This window comes from Tribolium castaneum, chromosome 1, assembly GCF_031307605.1.
Source record: "Tribolium castaneum strain GA2 chromosome 1, icTriCast1.1, whole genome shotgun sequence".
In the NCBI taxonomy this organism is placed as follows: Eukaryota; Metazoa; Arthropoda; class Insecta; order Coleoptera; family Tenebrionidae; genus Tribolium; species Tribolium castaneum.
In genome coordinates this window covers 28,841,062-28,852,754 of record NC_087394.1, presented here as the reverse complement: position 1 = coordinate 28,852,754, position 11,693 = coordinate 28,841,062, and the positions used below count along the sequence as shown (strand labels likewise).

Sequence of the window (11,693 nt, the reverse complement as noted above, 5' to 3'; positions counted from 1 at the left end):
TGTTTCAACATAGCGGGGGCGGTATAATGAAATTTAATTCCAACTTTGTGTAGTCATGTATAAAGTGCACTATTACATTATAATTAATACGTTTGGATATTGTGTCCAATTTTTTTGAAGAAAATTCATTAGTTGAACTGCCCTGTACTTTGAACAATGTTGGAAGGGTGCACCTAAAGGGACGTGCTCCAAGTTCCTAACATAATTAGATGATGCATTACTCGTTTTATTAGTTGCGGGAACTGTCATAGTTCACAAAACCCCGAAAATTGGTTTTGAAGGCGAGAAAAATTGCTAATTTTAGTTTGAAAACTTATCTATGCAACCAACAGCACAAAGACATCAAATTTTAGGGACGATTTCGGTCACTTTTTCAATGTAAATAAAACAACAGTATGTTTTTACGTCATTTTATTATAAATTTGTATTAAAATATATAATAAAATCTGAACCTGGGAACTGAAAAATTCCGCAACAATTTAATTTTACAACAGTGATACTTTGCAATGCCAACCTTACCACACGGGACCATTACGTAAAAAACTTAAAACTAATAGAAAAACGTACACCACACTTACAAACAAAAATAACAAAAATATAATCTCAAAAACAACACAGAAGTGTAATAATTTAGATTAATTTTAGGAAATAACACAGAAAAGACCAAACAAAAATACACTAGTGGTCGAGAACTTAGTTGCCCTTAAATTAAGATTTATTTATTTATCAGATATGTCAACACGGCTTCAACAAGGCCATTGTTATAAGTCCTAGAACATAAGCAACGATTACTTTTATCGCGACTCCGACATGGAGATACGCCGGTATGCTGGACTGTTCATTTTCATCACATTTCGTCGGAAGTATTAGCACTATGATGAATACCACAGATAAAATTATAAAGTAGTTTTTTACGGAAGGATCGGGCCTAAAAATAAAACTAATGTAAGACAGTGAGCACGAATATTGTAAAGACCTACTCCTTGCTCCGACTTCTCTCCCTCAAATGACTAGATTCGCACGCTGTGTAGGAATGAGAGCTATCATCACCAACACTCGAACTGTCTTTCTCCCCAGGTAAAAGCGTCGCAAGAACGCACCTCTTGCCTAATATCTTTACACAAGAAATTAAAATAAACACAGACGTCGGGTTCAAAGTCAACTCACTTGGCTTGTGGTCGCATCTTGCATTGTTATCATAAATTTATCTCTAGAATGACAATTTGACTGAAATGGTGCATTGTGCCTAACTAGGAGATCTACGTAGGAATGGGGGGCGATTGTGCCCTTGGGGTCCACGACCCCGTATTTGTCAGTCGTGTTGGCATAAACTGCAACTTCTTCGTCACTTTTTCACGAAACTAGTCACTGTTACACTTACCTTGGTATCTCACAGGGAAATCGTAGGGGTTATAGAGTGTCAACAGTTGCTTGTGCGTGCTTTGGCTCCCCGTGTAAAAAGTCAGTTCTGTCGGGTATATAAAAACTGGAATTGAACGTTCTTTTAGGCTCATTCTACGTTGTTTTAATTCTCAACAATTTTGCAATTTTTGTGTTTTGACACTTTGTTCGAGTTTGACACTAGTGTAACGCGAAAAACACCAGAAAGTAAATGACGGGAGGGGGGCGCGCAATTACAAAATAAACAATGTATTAATTAAAAACCGTTTATTGCCTTCTTAAATCATTAAAATTCTATTTACATTTTGAAATACTTTTCAATTGGCTCCCCTAAAATCTTCTCCATCTCTTGGACCGCCTTCCTGCACGCCTTCTCCACACTTTCCTCCTCATCTTCCAACAATTCGGCCAACACTGGGATCGTCTCCGGTAACAAGGGCAAATAATCAACCCCCAGCTTCGTCACCATCTCCTTCAAACAATTCAACGAAATCAGCCTAATCTCAGGCGAATTGTGCTTCATTTTCAGCAAAATCTGGTAATTAAGCTGCTTCCACAACGAATCATCAGCCGTTGCCACCGCAAACTGCACAATCACCGGCGTCACCAACTCGCCATTCCGCCTTTCCAAGCCCCCAACACCCCCTAAGGTGTTTTCCAACTGATCCACCAGCGGCTGCATCAAAACCTCAAACCGGTCCTTGTTAACAAACTTGTGACTATCGTACAGAAACACGGAATGAAGCGTCTTCAAAACATTCTCCAACAAGAGAACATTCTTCTTCTCATCGTCGAAATAGAGAGCGTCGGTTTTAGTGACGTTGCACGAATCCAGAATCTGGGCCGCATTGTTGAGGAAATGGCCAGCGAAAAGCACAAATAAACTTTTCAAAGCTTCGGCAATCCCGCTAGACAGCGCATAGAACGTGATAAGTCGTTCAGTTTTCTGCTCGTGTCGCGCCGCCCAATCAAACAGTTTGTAATACAAGGGCTTGAACGTACTTTCCGACAGTTTCAAGATCAGTTTAGTCAAAGCTTTGACGATTTGCGCCTCCACTTCGTTGGCCTGTTCGAACGTCGTGTCTTGATCCGTCCTGAACTGGAGCGCATTCAGGAAAAAGCTGGTCAGTTCGGGCAAATTCGCGCCGATTTCGGACCCGTTCAAGTGGTTCAAATTCTCGGCCAAAGTGTCGAGCAGAAATCCCACAGCGCTAAACGCCTGTTTCGTGATCAGGCGGTCGTAGCTTTGCCCCAAAACCGGTATTAACACCCGTGGGGGGATGGAAGTCCCGATTTGTTGCTTCAAGTTTGATAGTTTATTCACAACGGGTTGGAGGCGTTCCTCCTCGGCTACGTTACTCGCAAGTAGCGACAGCTCATACAATAATTTCTCGAGATACGGGCTGAGGAAAAGTGGGAGCGTTTCGACAATCTTTTGCACAGTGGTGACCGAACTCAAGAGGAGCAAACTCGACGATTCTTGACTCTTCTGTTGCTTCAAAATCCTCAAAATCGCGGGCATGAAGTTCGGGAGGCTGGGGATGGCATGTGCCCGCAAGTTCGTGCAAAGCTCGGCCAAGCACAGCAAAACTGAGGCAAGGACGTTGTTTTGCACTTTGCCACTTTTGGCCAAATCGGTCACGAAGTCGAGAATCTCGGCCAGTTTCTCGTGGTAGTCCGAGACTAAGAACTTGGTCAGAAGCTTCAAGGAGAGGAGCGCAGTTTGCACGATCAGCTCGTCGTCGCTCTCGCTCTGCGCCTCTTCCACGTTCTTAATGATTGAAATGAGGGGCGGGATTAACGAGTAGATTTGCTCCGACGTGCAGTCGTCGAAAAACGAAGGGTTGTTCTGCAGTTTGGAGTTCAACAACTCCATGCTGCGCCTCCGAATCGTGCTGAAGTTGTGCAGCATCAGGCCTTTGACCACCAACAAGAACATCTGGGGGGTTAACAGTGCGTTGACGCTGTCCAGGATATCGTAACTCAAGTGGAGGATGACCTTCCAGTACTTGGCGTGTTGCGTGTTTGCGTTCTTGTCCGCAATTTTGGAAATGCGGTAAATGTACGTCAGGATGTTTATAATCATGTCTTTGTACAGCTGCTGCAAGTCGAGCAGTTCGTCGTTTTTCAGCGAAGCCACTTGGAAAACAAACTCTTTGGACGACAGTAACCTCGCGGTGAAAATAATTAAAGTGTATTTGTAATGTCGGAATTGCTTTGGCGTTTTATAATGGATATCAAAAGGCGAACTCGTGTTGTCACTGTCGACTTCGTCGGGTAACTCCTTCAAGTATTTCATCAAGTTGATACAATTCTGGATTACGATTTCTGGCGAAAACTCGCGGCAAACACTCGCTGCGATTTCGAGCCGCTTCATATCGTCCTCTTTGTTTTTGTCCCTGTGGCTGTGATTAACGTGTGACTCGAAAATCAGCAACAAAAATATGTAAAGATTGTCCTTGACTTGCAACTTCGTCAGCAAGTGCCCATAAATCGGCATCCTCCGGTGCTCGGGAACGTCCAGAAGGGCGTCCACAAAAACCCTCAAAACCCTGGCTATAGTTTCAGGATTATTATCCTTGACTAGAATCGGTATCACAGTATCGATAATCCTCGTAATGATCTGAAAACTGTACGCATCCTCGTGTCTCAGAACAGACGAGCCCATAAACGTGAAAATGGCCATTATGTGGTGCAAAACTTGCGAAGGGAACAACTCCGCCGAAAAGGCCAGCACCAAAAGGGCGCAATAGTGGGTCTGCGGGTTTTGCGACGCCCTGATACACTGAACAATCAACTCCATGTTGAACGTAGTCTCTCCTATACTATCCCTATCGATTTTCTCCCCCAGGTAGAGAATCGACAAGAGGATCAACTGCTTGGGGTACTCCACGGCCGCCTGTTCGTCAAAATCGAGACACTTCTTCAAAATCTCGAACAACACGGGGAACAGGACCTCAATATTGGTCAGTTTCTTCTTGTCTTGGATAAACTCGAGCGCCGTCAGGCCCTTGCGCCAGTCCAAAGTGTCCAAAATATCCACAGTGGGCACAACACTGATCCGCCGTTTTAGCTTGTTGGGGTCGAGTTTGGGCGACTGCACGTCTCGCATTTTGACGAAATGGCTCAGAATTAGCTTCGCGTCCAGTTCTATCACCTTGATCGTGTGCCGAACGGCCGGCAGAACGTCCGGGTTTTTGGTCAGAGTGGCCGTTTCGACGATCAAGTCGAGGAGCTTCGTCTCGACTTTCGCGTCCAGTTGGGCGAAAAACTCGCGATCGAACTGCTTCAAAAGTAATACTGTTGCAAACTCCGGTTTGGAGTCAACAGTGAGAGTGAAGTCCGAGTCTTTGAGACACGTCTCAATCAAAGTCCAGATGGACGTCCCCACTGCGATATTTCCGGCGATTGTGGGCTGGCAACGTTGCAAGTTTCGGACGACTATCGATGACTTGACTTCGTCCAAATTCTTGCTCTGGGTTTTGAGCAAGTGCAAGCAATCGTGCGACGTTTCCTCGAAGATTTCGATCGTGTTAATGTGGGATAGGAGCTCCAACATTTTCGATTTCAGATAGACCGGGTATTTGCCACAGCTTGTTTTAATTAATAGTGTTTTAAGCGTTGATGCATTGCCAGAAACTTTCGTGTCTTTGACTGCAGAAGGTGACAAGTAGTTAAACATGATGAGTGGCAACTGGTCATTGTCAACAACAATCTCCTCCCTTTGGTCCAACAACTCCCTAAAGAGGTGGCCAAAAGTATCGTTCTTCACTTCGGTTAAGATTTCAACAATTCGGAAACTTTTTTGCTTGACGTCTTCCGATTTGTGTAACAACAAGGCCAGAAGTTGGGGGATAAAAATATCACTCTCGAGAAGCGAACTCATTTCGTTGCTGTCCTTGACACTGGACAGCAATTTCGCAATTAGTGACACACTTTCGGTCACGAACTCTAAATCCTGGCTCTTCCCACTGTTGACCAAGTTTAATAAAAACTCTATTTTGCTTCGGAACGTTTTGCAGAAGTAGTTAATAAAAACGTGGACGTACTTTTTGTGGTTTGACTTGTTTTTGAGTAAAGTGGTGGCAAGTAAAGTAAAGTATTGATTAAAATCAGTGTCCTCATGTAAGTCAACTCGGCCCAACTCAACCGTGGGTTTAAGTGTCTTCACAATTACGTTTTTCAAACACAGTAGAAACCCTTCGATGTGGAACTGGCCGGCGCGAGCCACACTGATGTGTTTTTGCATAAAAGCGTTCCCTTTTTCATATTTAATCTCACAATTTTCGATAAACTCGATAAAGATTTTGACGATTGTGATGTTGCTCTCAATTGAGCTATTTTCAGGTAGGATGATGCTCAGAATAAGAATTATCAGATATTTGCTGAGTACGGAACGATCTGTCGTTTTGTGAATACAGGCGATAAAGTCGTTGACCAGTTCTTTGTTGTTGTTCCGCATTGAGTCAAAAACGCTGTTACAAAACTGGGCACAATCCTCACCTTTGGCGTTAATCTTCTTCAGCAAGCAATTTTTACGACAGAACGAACTTTCGGCAATTGTTTGTGCTGCACTTAACTGATTTTCAGAGTTTGGTAATAAGTAGGGAAGCACGGCTACGAACGTTTCCCAGTCGTTTGCCTCGCTTTGCTCGCACAACATGAGCACAATTTCGGTCGAGACGGACCCCCAAGTCTTCAAATCGCTCTGGCACTTGTAGGCCAGTTTGGTCAAAACGTCCTTCAGCGCGTCTGTCTTCAGAACAGATATATTTTTGATCAGGTTTAGTGTTTCATGAACGACTTCCACGCTGTCGTCGTTCAGGCGATCAATGAACGAGCTTTTGATCATTTCTTTTTCACGGTCGCGGAGAGAGTCATAATTATTGACAAGATATTTGATGGCTTCTTTTCGGTATGTGACGTTGGGGTGATATAACTTGGCCAAAACGTCGAACTTGCACCGAATGTTCATTGTTTCGGTGAGGATTTTTTGAAGCGATTTTCGTCGCTTGATCACTTTGCCTTGTTGCGTTGTCGAGAGGATTTTGTAGACTTCTTTATCGAATTGGTCGGGGTATTGGCGTTCGAGCGTTTCGATTATTTCCGTTAGCCATTTTTGGAGGTGTTCCGAGTAGGGTTTCTTGGTCTTGGTACGGTCGAGAAGAAGACTACAAAAAAAGAGTCAAAGTTACGGAGGCGAAATGTGATACAAAAATTTAGTGTGGCGAGTTAAAATTTTTAAATCCTTCCATTACCATTTCTATACATCTTAGAAATTGCATGGTGTATTAACAAAAACCGTGGCCTTTTAACAACACATTTAAATCTACATAGCTTTAATACAAGACATATTACTAATTAGTGTTGCCAGCACGTCGCCTCAAAATCACTGATAAGGGCCCCCTTGTATCGGGTATTAGAATTTTTTATAACCTTCCTCCAAATATCTCCACCACAATTTATGTTTACATTTACTAGAACAATGTTTCTATTCCATTGAAGAATATCTCAAAAATTAAAATTTTTAAATAGCTTTTTGATGCTTTTCATGTATATTTTGGTGTCCTAAACTTTAAATTTTGCATTTTAATGTTTGTTTATTGTAGGTAACTTTTCTTTTGTCTTTATCTTATTACTATAAGTGTGACGTACCAAGAGGTATTATACATACTTGGCTGATAATAAACTGATTTAGTTAATATGCAAAAAACTGATTTAATTTTCACAACAAAAATGAGAAAAAAATATTTGTATTCCGTCCAATATTTTTATACCGTTATGAAAGATACAATAAAAATGTAAGAAAAATAGTTGTAAAATATTAAATTTCATACAAAAAAATTCCCGAGACTATTTCTTTATCTTTAATAATGTAAAGGACGTGTAAAAACGTTCAAAGCCGGTTAAGCGACGAATTCGTTTCATTTATTTTAGGTCTGTTGGGAACAATTGTACAAAAAAAATGAAATTGTCAGAAAACCGCAAAAATTGTGTAATTACCTTAAAAATATTTCCATGAAAGCGTCGTCGAATTTAATCGCCGCTAGAAGAGTCTTCATAAAAGCGCGATACTCCTCCAGGTCCAGTTTGACAGCCCCATACAAGCACGTCTTGACCAAAACCTTCAAAAATGGGGTAACGAAACAATTTCCGTTGCTCAAATCTTGCAAGACTTTCGGTAACCAATTTTTCCCAATCAAACTATAGCAAGCCGATTCCGGTAACTGAGTGTAATGAGTCTGAGATTGGCAAAGAATCAAAAGAGTCAAAACTGATTCAGTTTTCAAAGTTTCAACTTTCGACACGGATACTTTTTCGACGAATTTGTCCAAAATTGCATCAGTTAGCGGCGTTTTCATTACAAGTCGTCCCAGAATAACGTACGAAGCGGCGCAAAAATCCGGAATGTCCGAATTTAGGCCTTTGAGGAGCGCTGGTAGCATCTGAGTGATCTGAGCTTCATTTAACTCGGAGGAATATTCAATAGCCCCCACGAAAACGGTGCAATAAAAGTTGAAAGCGACGGTGAGTAACGAGGGTTTTTCAAATTGCTTCACGAGCAGAGAGATGAATTTGGCCACAAATTTTAGGAAATAAACATCACTTGATGCCTTGTTTAGTAGGCTTTGTTTAGTGAGATGAACCCCAGTTTTCTGAATCGACTTCAAAAAGAACCAACTGTCATTCTCATCCTTGAATTTCATCAACTGCACCACTCTAACGAAAATATTCGACTCGTGATACGGCATTATAAGCATAAGCAAATCGTCTCTGTTAAATTCATGAATGTTGTATCTGTTTATGAGCCATTCAAGCGCCTTATGTGCACAGTTCAGCAAAAAATAAGGCGACAATTGCAGCAGAAATTTCCTAATCACTTTATCCAACTTTTTGTTTGCGTCAGCGGATTGCACCGCGCGCTCAAATTTTTTTGAAGTTATGTGAAAAATGTTGCTTTTAAACTGCTCAAAGACTGGGTTTTTCGTGATCAATTCTTCTAAACCGTCAAGACCGATTTGGTAAACGGTCTCACGTTTCAAACCAGCCGCTTCCTTAGGGTCGAAGAGCAAAGATGGGCGTTTCTTGTCCCTTTGTAACAGCGAGGTTTGGGGCAAAGCCAGGCGCTTGAGTTGCTCGCTCAGTGAGGTGCTCATCTTTAGAAACAAAAACTTTAAATGTGGGAACACTTACACAACCTAGGGAAGTGACTTACCTTTATTTTATCCAAAACCGGCGCCTGTAAACAAAAACAACGCCAGAAATTACATTACACGTGACAACTGGGGCACGCTGAAAAACTGTGGTTATGATACGATTTAGACTTGTCAAAGGATTTATCTACTGGACATTAGACCTAATTTTCTCTAAATTTCACTTAAAATTTGATTAACTGGGTAGTTTTTTATTTTAGTTGGGCACAATTTCTGTTATCATACGTGTCACAGAATTTAAATATTCACATCTTCTTCTTTATTTAAACAAAATCAATTATCTAACAAGGTGGAGCGCTAGACCTACTGTCACTCTGACAAGAGTGAGGTTATTCCAAAATTTCAAAAATAATTAATAGGAACAATGTTTCAAATACGACGTTGCACCCGTATTGTAAAAACCCTTCGGTCGTATTACACCGTCAAGAGTAACGAGTCCGTCAAAGACCCTCATCAAGTGGCTAAGCAAATTTACTCAAAAATCAAAGCCACCGGCCCTATCACAGTCGCTGAATACATGAAGGAAGTGTTAATAAACCCTTTAGGTGGCTATTACATGCACAAAGACGTGTTTGGTGAATCAGGGGACTTTATTACATCCCCAGAACTCAATCAAATGTTTGGAGAAATGGTTGCCATTTGGTTTTTGAATGAGTGGTCTAAAGTGGGGTCCCCTAAACCAATTCAAATTGTTGAATTAGGGCCAGGCCGTGGCACTTTAAGTCAGGATTTGTTGCGAGTGTTTGACCATTTCGGCGCACTACAGAGTGCCACTTTGCACTTGGTTGAAGTCAGTCCTCTTTTGAGTGATTTGCAAGCAAGGAAACTGTGTATCCAGTCGGACAATATTATTGATAAAAAGTCTGTGATACATAGGCAAGGGATAAGTCATCAGGGGATTCCCGTAAAGTGGTACAGGCAACTAGATGATGTTCCGAATTGTTTCACGTTATTGGTAGCTCATGAATTTTTTGACGCTTTGCCTGTACATAAGTTCCAAAAGACTAAAGACGGTTATAGGGAAATTTTAATAGATATAGACCTTTCTAAAGAATGTTCGTTTAGGTATTTTATGCTGACTCAAACTGCTACAAGTAATAGTATAAATATCTTTCCAGGTATGTTATAGCCAGAGAGGAAACTCCAGCTTCAAAACTTTATATTAGACCAAATGAGACTCGCGAACATTTTGAAATATCGCCTGAAAGTCTAGTTTTAGCCAAACAAATTGCAGAGAGATTAGAAATAGACGGTGGTTTAGCCCTGATTGCTGATTACGGCCACAATGGCAGCGGCACTGACACATTCAGAGCCTTCAAAAAGCACAAATTGCACGACCCTTTGGTAGAACCAGGCACTGCAGACCTCACAGCTGATGTAGATTTTGACGCACTTTCAAAAAGCGCCACTGAAGCTGGAGGGGTGATCACTTTTGGGCCAACTACTCAGCGAGACTTTTTGCTCAAAATGGGGATAGAGCATCGGTTCAAGGCACTTAAAGCAAATGCAAAACCGGACCAAATAGAGGGTTTAGAATTTGGGTACAAAATGATGACTGAAAGCAACCAAATGGGCGAGCGGTTCAAGTTCTTGGCGCTTTTACCAGCCGTTTTGGAGAAACTGTTGAAGAAGTATTCAGTTGCTGGGTTTCACTAATTAATGTTAAATAAAAATAAAAATGAGAACAAGTTTTAAATTTGGCGCTGTCTACTATCCCCACTCCGAAAACAAACTGGGAGAGTCACTGTTGCGATCTTCGTCCAACATTCGGGGTAAAGCGAGATGACAATATGTTACGTGACGGCAAAACATCGGATGTGTCATGCCTACTACACAAATTTCCTTTTTTGTAAAGTAGTCACATGTAGAGCTTCAACAGTAAATAATTCAAAATTTTAATATTTTTGACTCATACAGTTTAACAAAATGCAGGTTTGTACATTAATGTGAGGTTTTTTTGTGTTATTTTCCTGGTCTTAATAATTTTAGGACCCCAATGAGGACACTGAATGGAACGATGTTCTCAGAAGCAAGGGAATTATTCCTCCTAAGAAGGAAACAGAGATAACAGAGGATCAAATTGTGTCTATGTTGGAAGAGACAATTGAACAAAAAACCTCAAGTGATTGCACATTAAAATTCAAAAATAAACTTTGTTCACTTTTGTCCATTTTTAGCTGGTAAAGATTTTTCAAAGCTAGACCTTGATGAGCTAGACGAGTTGGAAGATTCTGAAGATGAAGCTGTTCTTCTTGAATACAGGAATAAGAGGATAGCTGAAATGAGAGCATTGGCTGAAAAAGCCAAATTTGGCTCAGTAGGTGAAATTTCAGCCCAAGATTATGTGCAGGAAGTTAATAAAGCTGGCACAGGCATTTGGGTTGTTTTACATTTATACAAACAAGGGTAAGACTAAAAGTTGTGGTTTTTATAATAATACACAATTATTTTACAGAATACCGCTGTGTGCCCTAATTAATGAATATATGAAGCAACTTGCAGCTAAATACCCAGCTGTTAAGTTCCTGAAATCAATTTCAACGACTTGTATACCAAATTATCCCGACAAAAACTTACCAACTCTCTTTGTGTACTTTGAAGGGGAATTAAAATCGCAAATTGTGGGTCCAGTCGAACTTAGGGGCCCAAATATGACCCAAGACGGTACGAAAATTAATATTTAGTTGTGAAACATTATTTGAATTATTATTTTTCCAGAGTTTGAATTTTTAATTGGAAAAACAGGCGCTATTGAGACCAGTATTAAAGAAGACCCAAAGCCGAAAATCAAAGATAAAATGTTCGCAGATTTGGCTAGTACCAATGATTGGTAATGCGGCAATAATCATCTTTATCTACTTAACGAATTTTGTAACAATTTTATTATTTATTGCTGTTGCTGTATTGAATAAATTAGTTTTTTGATCTACCAGTGTTTCAAACTCCCACACTTGCACCCCAAAAAATAATTTTTTAATAGAAAAACAGGCGATATTGTGCCTTACATTAGAGAATCTCCAAAGCCAAAAATCAAACACAAGATTTGGCCAACTTTTCGGCTTAAAACTTCTTTTCGAT

General features: G+C 40.7%; 4 protein-coding genes across 4 annotated transcripts; 2 read left to right on the top strand and 2 right to left on the bottom strand.

The window, feature by feature from the left end:
* Window positions 1–396: 396 nt before the first annotated feature.
* Window positions 397–1,602, bottom strand: LOC103312364 (motile sperm domain-containing protein 1). Its single transcript, XM_008192843.3, has 4 exons — window positions 1,382–1,602; window positions 1,168–1,331; window positions 981–1,114; window positions 397–928 (listed from the first exon to the last, which is right to left on the bottom strand). Exons 1-4 carry the CDS (start codon window positions 1,512–1,514, stop codon window positions 736–738), a joined length of 624 nt encoding a protein of 207 aa, XP_008191065.1. The 5' UTR covers window positions 1,515–1,602; the 3' UTR covers window positions 397–735.
* A 51-nt stretch (window positions 1,603–1,653) lies between these two features.
* Window positions 1,654–8,765, bottom strand: l(2)k09022 (lethal (2) k09022). Its single transcript, XM_962402.4, has 3 exons — window positions 8,618–8,765; window positions 7,405–8,558; window positions 1,654–6,572 (listed from the first exon to the last, which is right to left on the bottom strand). The coding sequence occupies exons 2-3, from the start codon at window positions 8,556–8,558 to the stop codon at window positions 1,700–1,702; spliced, it is 6,027 nt and encodes a 2,008-aa protein (XP_967495.1). The 5' UTR covers window positions 8,618–8,765; the 3' UTR covers window positions 1,654–1,699.
* A 117-nt stretch (window positions 8,766–8,882) lies between these two features.
* Window positions 8,883–10,311, top strand: LOC655923 (uncharacterized protein). Its single transcript, XM_962479.4, has 2 exons — window positions 8,883–9,680; window positions 9,734–10,311. Exons 1-2 carry the CDS (start codon window positions 8,980–8,982, stop codon window positions 10,269–10,271), a joined length of 1,239 nt encoding a protein of 412 aa, XP_967572.1. The 5' UTR covers window positions 8,883–8,979; the 3' UTR covers window positions 10,272–10,311.
* An 86-nt stretch (window positions 10,312–10,397) lies between these two features.
* viaf (viral IAP-associated factor) lies at window positions 10,398–11,542 on the top strand. The gene is made up of 5 exons (XM_962557.5): window positions 10,398–10,547; window positions 10,605–10,737; window positions 10,793–11,021; window positions 11,071–11,279; window positions 11,334–11,542. The coding sequence occupies exons 1-5, from the start codon at window positions 10,542–10,544 to the stop codon at window positions 11,447–11,449; spliced, it is 693 nt and encodes a 230-aa protein (XP_967650.1). The 5' UTR covers window positions 10,398–10,541; the 3' UTR covers window positions 11,450–11,542.
* The last annotated feature ends 151 nt before the right edge of the window (window positions 11,543–11,693 follow it).